At 41.8% G+C, this 22,508-nt stretch overlaps 2 protein-coding genes across 3 annotated transcripts in view; one reads left to right on the top strand and one right to left on the bottom strand.

The window, feature by feature from the left end:
• Positions 1-22,508, top strand: part of LOC119650254 (cell cycle checkpoint control protein RAD9A) — a 39,015-nt gene that overhangs the window by 8,509 nt on the left and 7,998 nt on the right. The window lies entirely within an intron of this gene.
• Positions 1,069-21,690, bottom strand: LOC119650252 (collagen alpha-1(I) chain-like). Of its 2 annotated transcripts, none has more exons than XM_038052845.1 (10): positions 21,494-21,690; positions 20,357-20,609; positions 6,274-6,336; positions 6,163-6,210; positions 5,284-6,098; positions 4,030-5,055; positions 3,776-3,973; positions 3,172-3,711; positions 1,505-3,079; positions 1,069-1,435 (listed from the first exon to the last, which is right to left on the bottom strand). In XM_038052845.1, the coding sequence occupies exons 2-10, from the start codon at positions 20,595-20,597 to the stop codon at positions 1,289-1,291; spliced, it is 4,653 nt and encodes a 1,550-aa protein (XP_037908773.1). In that variant the 5' UTR covers positions 20,598-20,609; positions 21,494-21,690; the 3' UTR covers positions 1,069-1,288. The 2 variants fall into 2 exon arrangements, with proteins under 2 accessions (XP_037908773.1, XP_037908772.1); XM_038052844.1 differs by having other exon boundaries at positions 5,284-6,111; positions 6,167-6,210.

Raw genomic sequence — 22,508 nt, 5'->3', positions numbered from 1 at the left:
GACAACCTTAAATTATTTGTCTGTCCCGCCTCCGGAAGACTGTGTTCTGCTGCAATTAAATTTAAGCGCTTTGGTGCCTTAGTATTATGTGAATCATCTGACATTAAATGCTAGCAAATACTACTCGATGTTGCTTCCTTTTCCTACTCGCTTGGTGGACAATCTCTGCCATCACTGAGGTGCTTTCAATCTCCTAACATTTGATGACAAGTTTCCTTCCAATGCCCCCTTCGTGAACATCGTCGTTTTCCTATGCGCTTGGTGGACAATCTCTGCCATCACTGAGGTCTTTTCAAGCCCCTAATATTTGACGACAAGCTTCCTTCCAATGCCCCCTTCGTTAACATCGTCAATCGTGCTTCTAAGATTTCTCAATTTATTTTCTGCTCCTCTTGCAGGCTCCGCACCTTCAATCTCCCTTATCTGTAACAATGCCAAAACTTCCTTGATATGTGTGTCCTTTTCAAGCTGGAGAGTTTTACCGCTTGGATACTTACTGTCACTCCCCGATCCCGAGATTATGGAAGGGTATGAAGGGAGAGAGAAGGGTAGAATAAGTTATCATATTTACCTTCTCCTGCCTTTGAGGATGTACATAGTTGGGATTTTCCTGCGTACTGTTCCTTTAAATTTTGTGATCGTGATGAGAGGTTTGAATGCCAAGGTGGGTTTTGCTCGAACATGTGATGCTGTTAGTTGCACATTGGTTCTGTACAGGGCTTGTGATAAGGTTAATTGTATTTAGGGATTGTTTGGCAATCAATCTGCCAGATCGCGGGCAGCAGTAGATTTAGAAATTGTCTTCGGAACTAATACCAGCCTCGACAAAGACCATCATTTTGCGGCCGTTTATCATCGCTTGCATGTTGCGTCCGCGTCCCTTCATAGTGATGGCGAACTTTGGCCTGTGAACTTTAACACCAGCCGCTACTTCGATCAAAACTTGCCTTGACTATTTCTTGTAAAATTGCTACAGAGAGCCCGGCTAGCAAATCTACTTCCTCACATCCCTTGTTCTTCGTGATCATGGATGGTTACCTCAACTCGACCATAAATGAAACCCGTCGGTTCAAATATGTTTTTTATTTGTTCATAACAAAACTACTCATTGTAATAACGATAAAAAAGGCTTTGGAATGAAGCAGCAGAAGGAATTCATCAAATGCATAAGAATTTGATCAAAGAATCTATGACTTCCTTGATTGCTATCGTCAAGTGGATTCTTAAGTAATTCGCTAATGGCAGTATTTTATTATTTAGTTTACGTCTAAATAAAGCAAATCTATTATCAATAGAAGCAAACAGGGCTAATTTCAATCCAGAATGCATGACCCGGTTCACTCAAATCTCGCATTGCCACGTCCGTGATCGGGAGTCGAATTGCTTTATCCGTTGTATAGCTAAGAACTGAGTAGGACCATTCCTTTGAGCGTGCCTGAAAAACAAATGGTTTAGTTAGAAAAGAGAGATCCCTGCGGTATAGAGTCCTTTCGTCACTAGTTACCTTGCATCCATCTTCAAGTGCGTCATATTTCAATCTTTGCTGGCCCTTAGCTGTCAATTCCGCATCGTTCCACGTTAGTAGCTTCAGAGACTTTCTGTAAGTACTCTTCTCTTCATGGTAGTAGGCTATGGATTTTTGGCAATGATATGTTATATTTTGAGTTGCGTGTGCAGATAGTAGTTGAAGGAAGCCCAGTTGATGGCTATCTGCCTTGTAGGAGATCTTCACACCATTTGGCATTTCACTGAGCCAAACTTCTTGATCGTGTCCCTTGTAGCTGAGCGTTGGAGTCTTATTCGGTTGTGCGAATATACACGTTGCCATCTTTTCTCTATCACAATGAACTAATATTGAATCTCGTGAGTCACCTTCATTTGGATCGATCCAATAGCTTCCAGATTTGTAATCCGGATAGGCTTTGAATAGGTCTCGGCAAGTCTTAGCAGGAGCAGTTTTGTCTCCAGTGGGTTTTTTGAATTTTTCGAACGAGGCCTTCAGTTGTTCGTACGCTTTCATGACAATTTCTCTACGTTCTTCTTCAGTCAGTCCGTTACCATTTCCAAACATACGGGCTGGTTCATCACCCATTGGATCTGGTCCTTTCGAGGTTCCAGCTTGGCCAAGCAGAGCAGCCAAAGCTGCTGCATCGTAGCCTATGGATTCGCCTGGAGGGCCAGGAGGACCAGGTGGACCAGCGGGACCAACAGGGCCCGGGCGTCCGTCGTTTCCTGAAGGACCTCGACCACCGGGAGGTCCACTCAAGCCGATGGGTCCAACGCTACCGTCGCGACCTGGTAAGCCCCTAGGTCCGGGCTCTCCTGGTTTTCCTGGTGGTCCTGGGTTTCCAAGTGGACCTTGGTCTCCCTTGAAGCCTGGCTGACCTGGTAATCCTTGCAATCCAATCAGACCTCTGTGACCTTTCGTTCCCTTCATGCCTGGCTCTCCGGTCTCTCCTTTTAGTCCTTCAATTCCTGGTGGGCCAGGTTTGCCACGTGGCCCAATAGGACCGTCTGGGCCTTGTGGACCTGTTTCACCACGCATGCCTCGTTCTCCTGTTAATCCCATTGGTCCCTGAAGACCTGGCTGTCCTGGTAAGCCTGGTGGACCTGTTGGGCCTTGACCACCGGGAGCACCTTGTGGGCCCTTGTCACCTGTTCTGCCTGCGATACCTGGGGGACCTGGTTTTCCCGATGGGCCTTCTGGGCCTGGCTCTCCAGAGGCGCCTGGAGGGCCTTGAGGTCCTGATAAGCCCATAGGTCCTTGAGGACCATCTTTTCCTGGTTTTCCTGGTGCGCCAGGTTCGCCTGGTGCGCCCCGCATACCGCGGAGACCTGCACTGCCCATAGGTCCTGGTAAGCCTGGAAGACCTCTGTCGCCCGCAGGTCCTGGTGGTCCTGGATGGCCTAGAGGGCCTGGTGGACCTTCACTGCCTGGCTCCCCTTTAACTCCATCCGCTCCGGGGGCGCCTGGAAGACCCTGTGGTCCAGGCAAACCAGCTCTGCCTACATCACCTTGGTTTCCTTTCATTCCTGGAATTCCTGGAGTACCTGGTGGCCCTTGATTTCCAGGTTGACCCTGTTAAATGAAAAGTTAAAAGTTGTGCATTTCTTATCAAGTAAAAAGAGGAGCATCTTGCCAAAAATGATTTTGTTGAATGTCAAACTTACAGCCAATCCTGGTTCTCCTGGTCGACCTATTGGACCCATCATTCCGATTTCTCCTCTCAAACCTGGCTCTCCTCTACCACCCTTCGCTCCTGGTAGGCCCACTGGTCCTGGCGAACCGGGCTCACCTGGTTGTCCTGGTGGCCCAGCATTACCTTGCTCGCCTCTTAAACCCATTAGACCACGATCTCCTTTGGCTCCAGGCATACCTGCTATACCTTGCGGGCCTGGGAATCCTTGCAAACCTTGTGGTCCAGGGGCTCCTCGTTCACCAGGTGATCCAGCGGCTCCTGGTTCACCTGGAGTTCCTGGTGTTCCTGGCTCCCCGCGTTCGGCCGGTTCGCCTGGAGGGCCTGGTGGTCCGACTAAACCTTGAGGACCTCGTTCGCCTATATGTCCTGGCGGTCCTTCAGGACCCTGAATTCCCATGCTTCCTCGTTCTCCTTTTTCACCTGCTGGTCCCGGTGCTCCGCGCATACCTGGAAGTCCTACCATGCCTGGTGCGCCCTGATGTCCTTTTACCCCTGGTCGGCCTGGTAAACCCTGTTGTTAAAAATATGTTATATATAAAGTATTTAACAGAATGAAGAAATTATGTTGTTCTTACTGGATTGCCGTCACTTCCAGGAGCTCCAGTTTCTCCTCGTTGACCCATAGGTCCTGGTAATCCTACTGGTCCCCTTTCTCCCGGGAAGCCACGTTCTCCTCTGTTGCCTGACGGTCCAACGGGACCTGGTGGGCCAGGTGGTCCGTTTTGACCATCTTTGCCGGCAGCTCCAGGGTTTCCTACTGCACCGGGTAGACCCTGGAATGTGTTTTATTTTAACGACAATTCTTTTTAAATTTTTGGTAAATTCTTACTTGGAATCCTCGTGGTCCGGGTGGTCCTGGTTCTCCACGACCTCCATCGTTTCCTGGAGGGCCTGGGGGTCCTTGCGCACCTGGTAGACCATCTTTGCCCGCATCTCCTCTTGGTCCTTGGAGTCCCATTGGTCCAGCTTCTCCATCTTTTCCTGGTTCACCAGGGAAACCCTTATCTCCAGGAAGCCCTATTGGTCCCGGCAATCCTTGCAAACCTTGTGGACCTTGTTCGCCTGGTTTTCCGTCCGCACCGGGAATTCCCCGTTCACCGGGGCTTCCCGGTCTTCCTGGACCTCCAATTTTTCCCGGTAGACCCCGGAGCCCTTGAATGCCTGGTTGGCCTGGTAGACCTGTGTCTCCGGTGTTACCCTTGATACCTTGTGGTCCTTGGGGACCACGATCACCTGGACCTCCTTTGATTCCTGGAGCGCCATCAGGTCCTGGTAATCCTGGGGCACCAGATGATCCACGCTCTCCTTGCGGACCGGCTGGACCAGTTGGTCCACGCATACCACGTTTTCCACGTTTACCTTCTGGCCCTGGTAGTCCTGGGATACCCCTGGGTCCTGGTGCTCCACCATCTCCTTTGTTTCCTTGATCACCTTTAAAGCCACGTTCGCCTGGAAGTCCTGGCATGCCTTTGATACCTGGTTCACCAGGGCTGCCATTTAGACCTGGTGGACCCCTACTTCCTGGAAAACCTTGTGGCCCGGCTATACCTGGCGCTCCAGGGCTTCCTTTTTCGCCTGGAATTCCATCTCGGCCTGAAGGACCAGGTGTGCCTGGTTCTCCTACTGATCCTGGTCGTCCTGATTCACCGCGTGGTCCTTGCAATCCTTGAGATCCTTTTGGACCCATAGCGCCCATATCACCCTTAGCACCCGGGCTACCAGGGAAGCCTGGTGGTCCCGGTTTTCCTGAAGGTCCTGGTTGACCAGGCGACCCAGCAATACCGTCCATTCCTCGAATACCTGGGGCACCGGGAGCGCCTTCACGTCCCCGTTCACCCCTTGGTCCTGCTGGACCCTGTAATAAGGAAGATTTAATATTGTATATGAATATGATACAAGAACGTAGCTTTTTCTTGTATTTATGAATTAGAAATATGAAAGTTGTCGTAAGGAATTGGATTTCTTAATAAAGGCTTTCTTAGGCTGACTTTTATGACCTTAAGTGATGCTGAGCAATAGAGAGTATGAAAATAAGGTGGTGATTTTTGCTGATCAATAGAATATATGAAAATAAAATACTTACTATTGGACCAATTGGACCCATAGGACCCATCGGACCCGCTGAGCCTTTTTCACCGGGAGCACCAGTTTCACCCTTTGCACCATCCAGACCTGGGAAACCACGATGTCCTTTTGCACCTGGCAAACCAGGCATTCCTGGTAATCCACGGGGTCCTGGAGGTCCTGCTGCACCTGGAGCTCCTGGTTCTCCATCTTCGCCCGATTCACCATCCTTACCTGGTATGCCAGGGAGCCCACGCGGTCCTGGGGGGCTCATTGGTCCTGGAGCACCAGGTTCACCCGGTTCTCCGCGTACGCCTTGAAAACCTTGCGGTCCGGCGGGACCAGATGGTCCAGGTGGGCCTCGAGCTCCCACTGGTCCCACAGAAGCTTGTAGATATTGGAACTGTTCTGGAAGGAACGTAGGGCCTGATGGTCCTTTATCCGAACTGGAAAGAGCATCCGCTAATTGGTGTGTATAGTAGCTCATATCTGGCAGTGGTCCTGGTGGACCAGGACTTCCGGGTATGCCTGGTGATCCAGGACTTCCGGGATAACCACTTTCGCCTGGGCGGCCTTGTTCACCCGGATAGCCTTGTTCACCTCTAGGACCTACACCGCTTGCGGCTAGTTCATATTGTTGATCCACCGATGGTGGTGCAGGCGGTGCTGGTGGGGATGGAGGTTTTGGAGTCGTAGTAGTTGGTCGACGGCATTTACTATCATCACAGTTCACTTTCCCTTGAGTACAGCGACATTCGACGCAATTGTTGTAACCCGTTCTGAACACGTCGTTATCGTGGTAGTATTTTCCATTGTATTGACATGAGAATGGAGCTATGGAGTTAACCTTTAGAGTGGAAAAAGCTAAAGCTAAACTACTTGCTTGGTTAATACATACCTACAATATTATCGGATTCAACCGGAGCTGCCGCTGGTCGAGGTGAGGCTAGATGTGATGAATGTATAAATTAATTACAGAGGAAGATGATTGTGATCGATGGAAACTTACGCGTTGGGAGTTCATCCGGAGGTTGGCGGAAGATTTGCGTTGTCGCCTCCTGTGTTTGTTTGGCTGGAAATTCAGAGGGGACAACTTAATAAAGTGTCTATTATGAAGAGTTTATACAGACATTATGTTGAAAACCCGGAGATACAGTTGGACTGGGTTGATTGAGAGGGGTTAGAAGAAAATCAATCCGGTCGACACATTGAAATTCAATTTATTCTTTCTTGGCTTAATATTTTGAAAGATTCTGTCATAATTGCCGTCAATTTGGTTTCTTCGATTGCGACAACCTTGGTATTAGATCTTTTTGAAAAATCCTATGAATTACCAATATCACCATAGAAGATAGGTTCTTGCCTATTCGACCTGAATTTCGATGTACCATAAATCAATATATTGCAACAATTTCATTTCAACTGATTGGACTCAATTGATATGAATGACGGACGCATAACTTCGACTATAACCTCGTGGAGATGCCATTCATCAACTTAGAAGTGAAGAATTATCTTTGGTCACCCATGCATAGATTTGTTACAGTTTTATATCATTTTGTAACGCCATCTCATTGACTAAGTCAACCTACTTGCTAATGGGCCAATTGAAGTTTATTGAAGTGCGTTCATGGGCTGGAAATAGGCTACTGTCGTCCCTCGAATGTGTCACAAGTGTTTATTACTTCTATTACTCCATTAATGCATATGATTATTGCCATAGGTCAGTTAGGTTGTGATGGTAGATAGTGGAGATGAGTGGTGCAATGTCTCTCTGGATCTGGATTGTACCGAAAGAGCAAAATGGCACTTGGGCTATATTTTAAAGGTTAAATTATTTGGTAGAAGCAGCAATCTGGTTCAAGATTGTTCAGATTTTTGGGTATTATTTTTCAGGTTTTTCGCGGAATGTATCGAGAAATCTAATATGTTGGGCTGCTGGTTATCGGTAAGGGTAGAAAAGAATTGAATTGAAAATAGCAATTATGCTATCTAATTTTGGAGACCAGGCAGCTAAACGTAACAGATAAAAGATCAAAGACCGACGTCTTTCATGGAAGATTTTTGAGGGTGAAAAAATATCTCATTCATATTTGGAAGCTATTTGAAGAGCTCAACAAAGTGAACCTATTGGACGAGTTGGAGGAGTCAATCGCTCAGCCATGAATTTTGCCCAGGCTTCATTGCTTGGCCACATTTTTTACTTGAGGGACAAGACGTTCGTAAATTTTTATTTATTTACGAGTCCATTTGAGGAGTGAAGTTTTTTTCCATACCCTACCATACCCCTACCCGTCCATACTCTAATTCGGGCCCACCTATTGTCCTTTTTCGATTGAAATTCCAATTTCGAGCCCCCGAGAAAACTCGAGGGGACCCTCCCCTTTCCATCCTCTCTCGTCCATCCGGCTTACAACTGATCAATCCTCTCCCTTTTGTATCAAATTCGTTGCATCCACTGGCAGCTCCTCGGAACTACTTTCTATTTTATTTTCTATAGTTCCTTATTCTCTTTATCTTTTGCCGTCGATTTAGATGCACATTGCTTGGTGTCGTTCGTCATTCCCCTCCTTAATAGTCTTCACCAATAGGTCAGGGGTGTTCTCGGAATATCAAGTATGGAACTGACCCAACTTCAGGAAAAATGACCACTATTTTCCAGGCGGACAAAAATGGCGAATTCGCGCCTTTCGATAGTTGGGTAGCGTTATAAGCTGTCACCAGTTGCTGCTAAATTTGGCCTACTAAACGAAAAATTCCTGAAATGAACATGGCTGGAATTGAGGAAGGTGATAGACTGGTTCGCCATGGGTCTGACTTCACAATGGTGAGATGGGGGCTAACTTTCGGCATCCACTGTCAAGTCTTTTCTGAAGACTTTATACGGCCAAGTGGAAAAAGTCGATTTCCGGGCGCAGACAAAAATTTTTGTGAAAGAATTCGGGGCTTCTAGAAAGTTCCTTAAGACGTGGTATATGATAGCCCTGGTAGGGCTTTTAACGAACGCTGCTCCTTGATACGCATCCGTCATTTGTGTCAATTTCACATATTTTTGGAATTCAAAATATTATTGTGCTTTTGTTTTTCTATGAATTAGATTGATGTTGTGGCTCAATGACTAGTTATCGACGGAATTTCGAATAATCATATGCCTGATGTGCTTACAGGCATAGGGGCGGGGCAACAAGAAAAGTGACGAATGCGGTCATAATTCAGCAACCTATGCAGGCAGTAACAGGACTAACAGCGTTAGTGCTATTTTATTTCTCCCTAACTTTGTACATAACCATGGTTACCCGTAGTTAGGCAGGCCCACTTTAAAGCTATTATCATATCCTAACTTGTGTTTCGTTAGCATAATCATTTGGGGGGATGATGAAGACCATGATGAATGATAGTGACGATAGTGATTTTATACCATCAAAATAAGGTAGATGTGGACGATAGTCCTACAAGCAGTGGGAGCGGAGCTGATTTAATAACAATAATAACGTGGTAGTAGAACCTAATATTGGATTACTATTGAAAGAAAAGACAATACAATACAGTTTGCAAGAAGCCACCTCTAAAGAGTCTCTTCATTTTCGATTGCTACATATCATCATCAACAACGGCGCAACAACCGGTATCCGGTCAAGGCCTGCCTTAATAAGGAACTCCAGACATCCCGGTTTTGCGCGGAGGTACACCAATTCGATATCCCTAAAAGCTGTCTGGCATCCTGACCTACACCATCGCTCCATCTTAGGCAGGGTCTGCCTCGTCTTCTTTTTCTATCATAGATATTGCCCTTACAGACTTTCCGGGTGGGATCATCCTCATCCATACGGATTAAGTGACCCGCCAACCGCAACCTATTGAGCCGGATTTTATCCACAACCAGAGGGTCATGGTATCGCTCATAGATTTCGTCGTTATATAGACTACGGAATCGTTCATTCTCATATAGGAAGCCAAAAATTCTTCGGAGGATTCTTCTCTCGAACGCGGCCAAGAGTTCGCAATTTTTCTTGCTAAGAACCCAAGTCTCCGAGGAGCACGTGATGACAGGCAAGATCATTGTCTTGTACAGTAAGAGCTTTGACCCTATGGTGAGACGTTTCGAGCGGAAGAGTTTTTGTAAGCTGAAATAGGCTCTGTTGGCTGACAACAACCGTGCGCGGATTTCATCATCGTAGCTGTTATCGGTTGTGATTTTCGACCCTAGATAGGAGAAATTATCAACGGTCTCAAAGTTGTATTCTCCTATCCTTATTCTTCCCGTTTGACCAGTGCGGTTCGATGTTGTTTATTGGTTGGTTTTCGGTGCTGATGTTGCCACCCTATACTTTGTCTTGCCTTCATTGATGTGCAGCCCAAGATCTCGCCCCGATAGCCGCCTGCTCGGTCTGAATGAAGGTAGTTTGTACGTCTCGGGTGGTTCTTCTCATGATGTCGATATCGTCAGCATAAGCCAGCAGTTGGGTGGACTTAAAGGGGATACCTCAGCATCACGGATCACTTTCTCGAGGGCCAGATTAAAGAGGACGCATGATAGGGCATCCCCTTGTCGTAGACCGTTGTTGATGTCGAATGGTCTTGAGAGTGATCCTGCTACTTTTTTCTGGCCTCGAACATTGCCTAGTCAGTCTTATCAATTTCGTCGGGATACTGAATTCTCTCATGGCCATGTACAGTTTTACCCTGGCTATGCTATCATAGGCGGCCTTAAAGTTGATGAATAGATGGTGCAACTGGTGTCCACATTCCAACAGTTTTTCCATCGCTTACCGCAGAGAGAAAATCTGATCTGTTGCTGATTAGCCTGGAGTGAAGCCTCTTTGGTATGGGCAAATGATGTTCTGGGCGTATGGGGCTATCCGGCCTAGCATGATAGCGGAGAATATCTTATAGATGGTACTCAGCAACGTGATACCTCTATAATTGCGGCACTATGTGATATCTCCTTTTTTATGTATGAGATAGATAATGCCTCTATGCCAATCATCAGGCATTGATTCGCTGTCCCACACCTTGAGCACAAGTTGATGAGCCACTTGGTGTAATTGGTCGCCTCTATATTTAACCAATTCGGCTGTAATTCCATCGATTCCTGGCGACTTAAGGTTTTTTAACCGATGAATTGCACCATCGACCCTTTTTCTGCGTTTCTTATGTTTATGAGCAAATTGAACAAAGTGTTGCCGATTTGACAAAGGCTCACATAAATATAGCAGTATCTGGAGGATAGTTGTTACAAAACGCGTGGGTACTATAGTATTTTCCAGCTTTCTGGGATATACCGGTGGACTGGAATGCTGAGTTATGGAATGTAAAAATTGGACGACCCAATATTCGCAGTGATAATGTCAATAAAGCGATATAAATAAATTGCCTGGTGTTCGCTCTTTGAGAAAATCCGTGTGCTTAGGGAGGTTCACAAATGGGCTATCTGGCTTAAATCGGCATATATACCAAGTCCAAATGTGAGTGTTGATGAGAAATTTAAAACCCATGGAAATGTGGCTTCAATCGTTGGGTGCTCTATGATGCTCCTGCATAATATGTTTATGCTTCTGCGGTTTAACATATATTGACCGTAATTGTGTTCCCAAGGTAAACTAGGCTGAATGGGTTGTTTTGCGACTCATCGAAGGGTTGAATGGAAGGAATGTGACCTGCGATAATTTCTTCAAATCCCATGGCTTTGCAACGCTAAATGACTATCGTAGCCACAATAAGGACAAATCGGAAGGAATTACTTCCCTAATTACTTGACATAAAAACGAAACCATTCTGCTATTGGCACTTTTTGCTCGGCCTTTGCCATTCTCTTGTGGCATCCCTGATTGAAATACGGGAACTCATACTGAGGAGTCAGTCTGCCTTGTCGGTGGGAAATTAAATTCGTGGCATTCCATCACCGCCACAACAGCTGTTTAAAACACTCTGACTTGGATCGTTGCAACAGCGCGCGGTGCATCATTCACTGTTGAACAAGCGTGCAAGGTGCCAGATATGCCCGCAAAGTGCGGAATGCCAATATGCATTCTGTCGAATGTGACAAATGCATACGAAGCATATGAAACACAATAATTTCTTTATATTTATATATATCAATAAAAGTAAAATGTATAACTAGTGTCATGCAAAAAAGTAAATAAAAAAATAAAGAAACCTTGATTTTTCCAACGTTGCATTGACATTTTTGTATTGTGTCAAATTGCCACATAAGCGCCTCTTTCGTAAGGTTTGTTAACAACCGATGGATATTAAATCAGCAAATAGAAACAAGTCGGGGAACCGAAAAATACACGGTTCAGGTATGAAAGGTTTTGTGTATTTCTTATATAAAAATATTTGAAGGGGCACTGTTCTATTCGTACCTAACATGTAATGTATATGCATTGATTATGTCAGAATATTCACTTTAGCGTGATACTGAGTCTTAGAATTTGCACTGGAGCAACAATTATGACCTACTATAACTTTGTTAGTAGTAGTGCGATTTTCTCCAAACTTGGTAGTATCATCCTTTATCTTATAGTCTATATTACTGATTCGCTGTGAACTTAAGGGAAGTTTTACAGTCAATTATTAAAAATTCAAGTAATAAATTGTTATTACATTAACAGCAAGAACTGAGTCTATCACTGGAAAAAAACTAATCGAGACCTTTATTTGGTGAAAAAAAATTTACACTGCCCTTTTGCCCTTAAGTTCCACGTGGAACGATGTAACTCACTGCATACGTGGGCGTTTACAATTCCCACCTTCCAACCAAATTTGGTATCGATGCAACCGTTTATAAGAAAAGCGCGTGTGACAGGCAGACAGACTGACAAACAGATACACCCAATGACAGCTTATTTGAATAAGATTTTGTTTTATATAAAACCTTAAAAAATAAGATGGTGACCTCGGCTATATGTAGCCAATGATAGCCCTGCACTTCGTATGCATTTTCCCGGTCTCCACAGGCTTCAGGCGAAGATATCTCCGAAAGATATTTTTCAATGAAGAAGAATTTGTATACTGTCTGGCTCTGGAAGATGTTCTCAGGTTTCAAAAAGTTTGTGAACGTCGCAGCAAGGAGACCACTGAATAGGCGATAGTAGAGGATAGCAAAGGCACAATCACTGTCAGCGGCAGTGATCTGCCCAGAACTGAGCGATTTAAATACCTCGGGTCAACGCTATCAGCCAATGGAGAGCTGCGTTATGAAATTGCTTCACGCATTAACGCAACCTGGATGAAGTGGCGTTCCACAACTGGTGTCCTTTGTGATCGACGTATCAACGAACGTCTCAAATCTAAAATTTACCGCAATGTCGTCCGTCCAGTCGCTCTCTATGGTTCTGAGTGTTGGCCGACCATAAAAGACAATGAACGGCGTCTTGCGATAATGGAGACGAAGATGCTACGTTGGACTAGTGGTGTCACACGTTTAGATCACATCCGAAATGAGGATATCCGCGATCGTTATGGGGTTGCACCGATCGTGGAAAAGTTGCGAGAGAGGCGTCTTCGATGGTATGGTCACGCAATTCGTGCAAACGAGAATTCACTTGCAAAGATTGGTCTGAACATCGAAGTCGATGGTAAACGACCAAAAGGCAGACCTAAGCAACGGTGGCTTGATACGCTGGATGGGGATTTGAAAGCCTCGAGATTGCACCCAGATCAGGCATCCGATAGAGCCAAATGGCGAAGCCGATCACGACAGGACTCTTCATTATTCTAATTCTTATTATTATTTTTAATCTCACTAACGATCTCGTCTTTTTCGCTACTTGCTACTTCGTCCTCTTTAGACTGTGCTTGATTTTAATCCAATGTAGACACTTTAGTTCACTGGTGTTCTGCAAATAAGCTAAGACTAGAACGTATCATTTGATAAGCTCTATTTTAAGCACAACTTCTTTGAAATCGCTAATTGTACTTTGCATTTCTTTTCAGATTTCTTACTTAACTAATTAATTAATTCAGTTCCCCTTAACTTTCTTCATTTCATCAGTTACTCTTCTTTATGAAGAGCCTGTATAACAACTTGACGGTATGTGATGAGAAATGCGTTCATCACTGTAACGTGGAATTGGCAAGCAAAGAATGGTAACTAAGACATTAGACTCTTTCAATAAAGACAACAACACGATTGTTTGCAGAGAAGGTTTCTTTGAGATTTCAAAAGTATTCTTTTGGTTGACTTCCTTCACAAGCACCAAATAGTAAATTCCAACTATCTCCGTCAAGGATTGCATAGAGAATCAAGGGGCTTGATCTCTTAATCAGAAACATTGGTCCCGGTAGTCTCGGTAGAGTTGCTATTACCACTTATTCATAAATTCTGGGAATCTTAGGTCTTTCTCAGTGAACTGAACAAGGGAAGGTCGCTAAAATTCTGTCTTGAATGTATCCTGCTGTTACAAACATACTACATAGAATCATCCTGGAACGCATCAAAGAACAATTGGAAAGTTTGATGGGGAGGCAAAAGGATAGTTTTTGCTCTGGATTTCCTGTACCGACCATATAAGAAACTTTGGATCAATTTCGAAAAGGCTTTAAACAGTTTGAGCAAAGATTGTATCTAGAATGCTCTATGTAGGAGAGTGTCCCAGAGAGCGACATATGACGACACCAAATGTCACGCTCTGCATTGAGGTAAAATCTCAGGAGTTTGAAGTCGAAAGCGGGGTCTAGTTGAGTTGCATCCTCTTCTCATGATCGGTGCTGTTCTTCATGCTACGTTGATCAGAGGACATGGACTGGTCCAATGAACCATGTCATTTTTCCTCGAACATTTCGACTACGCTGATGAGATCTCTCTGTTTTCCTAGCGAGTCATGGGCCTTGGTCAAATGCCTCTAGAATTCCAGAAGGAGGTAAGCAGAGTCGGACTGAAGATAAACACCAACAAAATCAAGATTTGATTGGTGATTGTATTCTACTTTTTTGTATTAACGTCCGCGGACGTGTTGATGAGAAGGCAGAAGTGGTAGTGGATAGTTTTCTTTTTTTTCAAAGCACTTCTTCGTTTCATAGATTTACCGACTGTTTGCATTTTTTTCGTCTTTCACATTGTCGTTTCTAAAGTTGAACGTAAGTTGACAAGTATAGTATTGAACGGTACACCTCTTCCTGAATGGGGATTAGTAGCCTCCTGTACATACCTAGGTCGTATGCTCAATTTTCTCCTGATCACAACAGTGGTTCTCAAGTGAAACCAATCCATAAAAGTGAAAGTGTTGGAGAATGAAGCAAGGGAAAACACACAGTTAAAGGGGTGGTACAACCGCTTTGTCTGACGCTCTCCATCGAAAAATGATGCTGCCATTGATTAGCTCCGTATCCTGGCGATGTAGAAACATGGAATAAATTTCGTCCTAAGGGAGTATTAGTAGTAATTTTAGGTACATGGAATGACCTAAAAATTTGGCCTTCTGGGTGCTCTTGGCAAAGTTTGTACCAAAGCTGGTGACAATTAAGAAAGAACTTTGTTTGGAACACAGGGCATGCTGCAAAAACTGTGGTTAGTGATGAAAATACTTGTGCTCATGGACACGAGCCAGAAACTAAGTTGTAGGTATCAGAATAGAAGCATGTAACACTCCCGAGGCCCCAAAGCCCATGTTGACCTTTTTGTTAACTCTAGCGGTGTTATATGCAGTGAGTACTTTTCACATAGTACTATTATTATCAATGAATAGTACCAGGAGAATTTTTGATGCTTTCGCATGTAATGAGGCGCAAATGATATCACCTGAAAGTTGAAGTAGAAACAAATTTCAGACCATAGGAGACGGCGACGGTAAGTGACACTAACATTGGATTTGCAGCGTTGCTTTTGGTAGAAGCAGAACCATTAAGAGAAGTGTGTAACAGCCCGAGAGGAGTACTTAGTCATTGTTGTTCTCCATTGAAATACAGCAGAAGGTTTTATGATTTCTGTTCAGAATTATTGCTTGAAGATACCTTCATCCGTACATCCGTTTCAGCTCTTTAATTGAAATAGAATGGATTGGAAAGAAATTAGAAAAGAATAGGGTCGTTGAGGGTTGAAAACGTTTTGGTCTGTCTGTCTGCCTTATGCCTGCGCTGGGCTTATACTCATTTTCATTTGATTGTGCAATCAGATGAGGTTTCACTCTGTTGAGAGAGTGATTAAATATAGCTCTTTGGTGTGTGGTATTATTATTATGCTATTGCTCTATTTATTTTGAGAATATTGGTAGTGTTCATTGGTGGTGCATGCGATATGCTTTTAAAAAAATCTTTAAATTTGCCAACGAAAAGAAGAAGTCCTTATCATTTCTGCTAATTCTAAAGTGAGCAGCTGCGTGCGAATCAATTTAATATTCAATATTTTTGAGATTTGTTATCACGATTAGATGTTAGCAAGCTAAACAAATTTTAGGTTCGTTAAAAGGTCTGTTGAAATATTTTTTCATTTTTTAATTGAATCCAATTTATCAAATCAATTAGTTTTGGATGCAATCCTTCAAAGAGAAATTTAACTTTTAACTGTGTCAATTGGTTAATTGTCATGCAGTCATTGATTCTCCGATTAATGAAAATTTATTATATTGAAACAAATGTAAGAATGTATGGTAAGGTACTGTTTAAATGAAACCAGAAATAGATCGCCGGTTCTAAATCACGCCACAAATTTTGTCAGAATTGAGCTTGAGGAAAAAATTGATATTGACAATTGGGAAATATAAAATTAAAAACGTTAGCTGCTGCCACTAAATTTGTCTTTCGAGCGAGGCAAATTCCTGGGAATGCATATGTTTTACTGTACACATTTGTCAATTGGTATTTTTTTTCCAACTTTGTATAAAAATGTTTTAAAATCGGCTTACTCTCTGCCCGTCTGCTTGTCTGGTTGTCTGTTAGTCATACGCACTTTCCTCGCAAACGACAACGTTAATTGACATGAAATTCGGTAGAAATCTTGGAACTGTGCCCCCACACATTTATTGGAGGACATCGCCTTTTGTTAGGTTTAGGGTGGCAATCATATATACAAAAGCAGGGGGAGAGGTAAGTTTTTTTTCTCCAATTATGGCTGCTATTGATATCAAATAAAAGGCCTGTGTTATTATACTTCGAAGCAGATCTTAGTTTTGATATAAATCCTAAGGAGGTTGGTATCCTTAAATCAAGAAGCCATTTTCTCACCGAAATGCGGCAAAAAATCAGGATGCTTCTGTTTCTGCTTAAAAGAAGTTGATACTAATATATTATTTTATTTTGGAAATTTGATTCGAGCAAAATCCTTCAATTATTATTAGGTTATGGTCTACCCGCCATCGGTGACGGTTGGTGAAATGACGTTCTGTGTTTCATCTAGGACCTCCCAAGAAGCGTGCACTTCTCCTCCATTGTTCTGCTCCATGTGCTTCCAGCTCATTCGTCGCCCATCCTGGGATAGTAGATTTTCTTGCATGGTATAGCACAGAATGAAGTTGACGTCTTTCTCTAATATGCGAGCTATCCACTACAACTTCCGCCCTCTCACCAAGAAAGTATCTGTTCCACACACCGACAAAGCTCTACATTTGAAATTGTTTCATACCAGAGCACTCCAATGACAATATGCTGACGGTTGCTGAAGGTTGAAACCCTGGGCTCACCGTGGTTGTCATTTGTCCTTATACCAAGGCGGAACGAAAATTACCACGGGACAATCTCAGCTTGAAGTTGATGTTGAGATAGTTGCATTTCCAGATTTTGAGCAAAATAGGGAAAATAGGTTTAATTCTGTTAATGCGTCGACCGGCGTCAAGCGCGGTGCCACCCTGGTCAGAAATAACTCTTTCCGCTGTGTGTCAGATTGAGAGTTGATTTCGATGGTGTTTACTTTCAACCCAAGTCTGCTTACCTCCTTTAAATCCAGAGCCATTTGCCCAAGGTCCATGACTCGGTGGGAGTGCAAACAAAATGATGGAACTCAAATTGTTTTTTTTTTTTCGTTACTTATTAGCAATGGAGTAAGATGAACTTTGATTACTCTTAAAATGAAACGTTTTGTGCAAAAAAGTAGAACAAATTTGAAGTTCTACGTGAAGTGAGCTATGTACATTCGTCGAGTAAAAGTTCTACTAAATTAAAACTCAATGAGCGATGGTTAAGGCGAAAATCAGCATGCGTTCCAAACTGTCAATGTAAATGATAAGAAATTGGCTCGTAGATCTAAAAAGGTTATTGGTTATTAATTGAAAGGATGCCTTGAGGTAGCATTTGAGCTAAATGTGAGAGAATAGAAAAAAGAAAGGAGAGAGAGCTAGGTCCTAAAGTATATCCCACCTCAAAATCACTCAAATGGACGTAATCAGTCATTCTAACAAGAACTTAGTACTATAAATTTGCAGTAATATAAATGCCGATAGTGGAAAATTTAGCAAGAATCCCACTATCATTAATAAATTTTTTGTGATTCATAATAAAGTCATTGTCTCAAACGTGCTTCCATAGCACTCTCGTGAGAATGCCCTCTTGTGGATGGATTATAATTCCGTAAACTAATTCAAAACAATACTCGCCCTTTCGAACATTTGCCCTATTGCAGTTAATTCAAACCATTCAAATGGATATTTTTAAAACTATGAAATCAAAATCTCTCACGCAAGAAAACCGCAGAACCTTTCCTTCAAAAAGCGCGTAGTTTTCGGTTTCTTACTTCTTTTATTTTCAGCGTGACAGAATAATGGGAGAAACAGCAATATTTAGCATTTTATTTTTATTTTTCGATGCTGTTATTTGATGAAGACAAATATTGAGAGTAGAGAGAAAATATAATTGCATAGCAATGAAAATACAACATTCGAAGAAGTTACAGAAGTGACTTGGAGTGAATTGCTGCGTGATGATGAAAAGGAGTTAATAGATTTTGACATATCTTTAACAGAGAAATGGTAGTTATCTGTGAAAATAAACAAGTAGGGGGACCATATGCTGGACGTTTCAGGTGTGAAGGTTTTGTGTATTTCTTATATTGTATAACAACAGTTGAGTGGACATTTGTCCCATTAGTATCTAGCACGTAATCTATATGCAAATATTCTTCTTCTTTTTCTTCGGCCTTTGTCCCATTCACAAACGCGGTCGGCTGGTCGTGATCAGTTTCGCCATTTGACTCTATCTAATGCCTGATATGGGTGTAATCTCGCGGCTTTTAAATCCCCATCCAGCGTATCAAGCCACCGTTGTTTAGGCTTGCCCTTTGGTCGTTTACCATCGACTTCGATGTTCAGACCAATTTTGGAAAGTGAATTCTCGTTAGCACGAATTGTGTGACCATACCATCGAAGACGCCTCTCTCGCAACTTTTCTACGATCGGTGCAACCCAATGACGATCGCGGATATCCTCATTTCGGATGTGATCAAAACGTATTACGCCACTAGTCCAACGGAACATCTTCGTCTCCATTACCACAAGACACCGTTCATTGTCTTTTATAGTCGACCAACACTCAGAACCATAGAGAGCGACATATATTATGTCAGAATATCAATTTTGTGTGCTACTAACATTCAGAATCTTAGAATTTGTACTGAAGCGACAACTTTGATCTATTTTAACTTTGTCAGTAATAGTGTGATCTACACTAAACTTAGTGAGATCATGTTCTACATTACAGCCTACATATATTGCTGCAAAATTTTATAATTCTAGGATGATCTTAAGGGGCTTTTGGAATCAATTACTGAAAATTATAGTAATATACTATTATTATGAAGAAGTATCAGAATGGAGGGTTTTTCGGAGCCTAGGCACTCTATGTTGACAGCTTCGTGTTTTTTTCAAATTTTTGGGTTGGATCCGCGAAAGAAATGGCCACTTTTCAACTTCTAATTTCCCCCTTTGTGCATTAAATGTTAGAACTTATACCAGCTTTGAAAAGTACTAATCGATACCTTTCATTTGATATCCCACGTAACTATATTTGGTGCACAAAAATTGTGTAGACCTTTCACCTTAAATTCCACGTATAACGTGCATGCGTGTGCGTTTGCAGTTCCCACCTTCTAACCAAATTTGGTGTCAATCGGTACAACTGTTTCTTAGGAAAATGCGTGTGACAGATAGATAGACAGACAGTAATATGTTAATAAGGTTTTGTTTTATACAGAACCTTAGAAACGGTTTTGTTTAGAGGAGCCAGATGGTAAGTTATACGTTTTTATTCCTGGCAGGATGGTTAGTGGGCGGAAGTAGGGGAGGCTTGATTATAGGGGAGAAAATTCATAAAGAAAAAATTAAAAATATTAATCGTTGACAAAGAAATTGGGACAAACTCTGCAACTAGTGTCCAAGTAGCGTGTGATGATAAAATGATATTTATTCTGCAAAAGGGGTCAACGAAATGATTTGACTCTTGAGCAGGAATAGGTCATTAACTTATGAGATCCAATCTCCTAAACTGAAATAGAAAATTACCTTAATGGCTACTAATCACAGAAGTTGTTTGAATGTGGGATGTGGTCTATTATGAACTGTTGATCTTAAATAAAAGGATCAGTGCTCTTCCAGAATGTAACGCATTGAAGAAGGAAATAGTTGGTTATTGAAATACAATATCTGTAAACATTAAAACTCTAAATTTGTCCAAGATTTTGAATTTGAAGTGAAGCAATATCAAAAAAGAAAGCGGAATGAGGCAAGGAGACAAAGGAGACAGATTTCCACGTTATTGTTCTTTCAAAGACGAATATGGCAGTGGGTAGGTCACATATTGAGGAATGGTTGTAATTTGATTGTTCACTATGCCATGGAAGCAAGTATCCCACCCCAGGATGGCCGACGAGTAGGTCGAGGCAAAATTACGTAGCACAAAGCAGCCGAGCAGGGGTGTACGTGCGAATACGTGATTGGTATGATATTACCTACATCGAGTTTATAGCGAGTACATCCAAAAATTCCGCCTCAACTACCGCATTTGATTGACATCGCTCTTACAAATTTATCATTGTCTTAGGTGCAAATAATCTCTCCTGGGAAAGGGTTTAAATCAACAATCAATCTCTTTGAAACAAAGCGGGGTCTATCAGGCTGAAACTAGTTTTATCACGAATATATTTTCCAGGCTTTTATTCCAATCCTTACCTTCACCATTTTCCTCATATTCATTTTGATTTTCATCATAGTCTGGAGGTCCGTATTCATTATAGTCGTAAATATCCTCAGCCGGTGTATCTGCTTGTGGCCTGTTTGTTAATCTTGAGATTTTGCGTGAGGTTGCTTTGCTTTTCAATTTTTTCGCACGTTTTCGTTGCACTTCACCACTTGATGTTAAAATTATTGTACATAGTACAAAAACAACTAAGAACAAGTGTCTCTTTTTCATTTTTCAAGTTTTCTGGAAATAACATTGAAGAAGGATGAGCATTGTGGATTTTAATTGGCTTCCTACTATGTCAGAATGTAGTGTTAGGTGTGAAACTTTACACCAGAGAAAAGAAAATATGAGTTAATTTCGAAGAAAATACTAAAATAGCTCCGAAGTTAATGAAGTTGTTAAATTTCAGACTCCAATTAGGATTTTGTATATTTCATTAATATTGAAAACTACAAATTAGAAAATAAAGTTAATCAAGTTAAATAATTCAATGAAAAAAAAAGTTAAAAAAATATTTCCTTAGTTATTATCATTAACAATTGGCATTGCTTCAGAAACGAATTTTCGTAACGTTCAAATTTTTAATCAATATTTTTTGATTAGCGGTCCAAGTGACCCTGAGTTTTGGACTTCTTGATCCAATTCCGTTTCTTTTTTTTATTTGAGCCCATAGATAACGAGGGTTATCAACTTCTTACACTACAATTTTTTCAACAAAGCTTCAACTATTTCTGAATGAGCTCGATTGCAATTTATTAATGGTGAAGCGGCCAAAAATAAAAATCCACTATGCAACAATATCTTCATTTGTTGTCTTCATTCCTTTCATTTTTTTTATGAATTTCATTTTTCTTTCCAAATTTAGATGCGTTTTGCTGCTGTCACTTGAGAAATAATCCATTTAATTTTTTGGGAGTCGATCACGATTGAGTTCAAAAGATTATCTTTGTCTTTCACAGTTGGAAGTCATTTTTTTGATAAACGAAACTATGAGTTTCCGTTTCATAGAAGTAACTTAGACACAAGCACAAAACACTCATTGATTGAAAATATCACAAATCCGATATTTTGGAAAGTGAATTTCGCACTATCGGTCACTTATTGAATTTAAAAAAAATATTTACTTTTATATTTCTGGAGAAAACTTATTGCATTGAAATTAAGATATTAGGAAAAATCTCCTGGCGTTCTTCAATCCCTTAAAAAAGGGATACACTGATTTCCCCGATTGTTCGTTCAGCTACGGTTTTATTGCACTTATTCGAAAATTAACGTATGCTTCCATTTTGATAGATCCGCACCAAATGATTTCTTTTCTAACGTCGAAAGTCTTTATATAAACTTAGGGGTATTCCAATGCCGAAGAACTAGAGTATCTATAAAAAATAATTCAGAATCTTTTACTGAGCGATAGCTTATTGCCAGTTGATAAAAGCGGTCATTTTTCTATTGGAACATTGAGTAAGATGAATCCAAGTCTAATTGGTCTAACAGCTTTAATGGTACATCTAGACGTTCTTCAGCGTATGAGCAGCCCATGTATTGGGGACATTTATGGTATTTAATATTGTTTGATATTGGAAACATCTGAATTCGTCGCTTCGTTTGATGCTGCCTCGCCAATCGTTTCATCTGTTGCAACCGATTTATGCTTAGAAGGTTTGCACTTCACCATTATTCTATGTGCGTCAATTCATGAATTTCCATCATATGCATTCGCATTAATTTAAAATTCTTGTGTTATCTTGAAAAATACCAACCATTCTTTAGGGACAAATTGAGTGCAATGGTCAAGAGATGCATGTGCCTTAGCGATGAATTCAATATGTTAGACAATATGGACTTTAAATACTTTGAATATTACATAGAAGAATATCGGCACTGAAGTAGGTGATTTATTTTTGGATCATGAATGATTTCTTTCGATGAATGGGATGAGTGGTTTGGTAAATCTATTATCTATTACAAGGCTGGGATATAGAACAGTAATGATAAGATAATCGGTTTAAAGCTGGAGCAGCTCTTTGCAATCAATCACTGTTGCAGACTTCATAACTAAATGCAGTCGCTTGTATCAAGTGAGAGAGACATTAGTTTTCTTTGATTTCGAATTCTATTCTTGACTTTAGAGCTTAAGAT

Source organism: Hermetia illucens, chromosome 2 (assembly GCF_905115235.1).
Source record: "Hermetia illucens chromosome 2, iHerIll2.2.curated.20191125, whole genome shotgun sequence".
In the NCBI taxonomy this organism is placed as follows: Eukaryota; Metazoa; Arthropoda; class Insecta; order Diptera; family Stratiomyidae; genus Hermetia; species Hermetia illucens.
The sequence above is the reverse complement of the archived record's forward strand: the minus strand, read 5'-3'. Positions and strand labels throughout refer to the sequence as shown.

Coding starts and splice junctions, on each gene's coding strand:
- LOC119650252 (XM_038052844.1), bottom strand. CDS start 20,597: ATGAAAAAGAGACACTTGTTCTTAGTTGTTTTTGTACTATGTACAATA. Junction 6,337..20,356: donor ATATGAGGAAAATGGTGAAG/GTAAGGATTGGA, acceptor CTGAATTTCCAG/CCAAACAAACACAGGAGGCG. Junction 3,080..3,171: donor CAGGAGAACCAGGATTGGCT/GTAAGTTTGACA, acceptor TTCATTTAACAG/GGTCAACCTGGAAATCAAGG.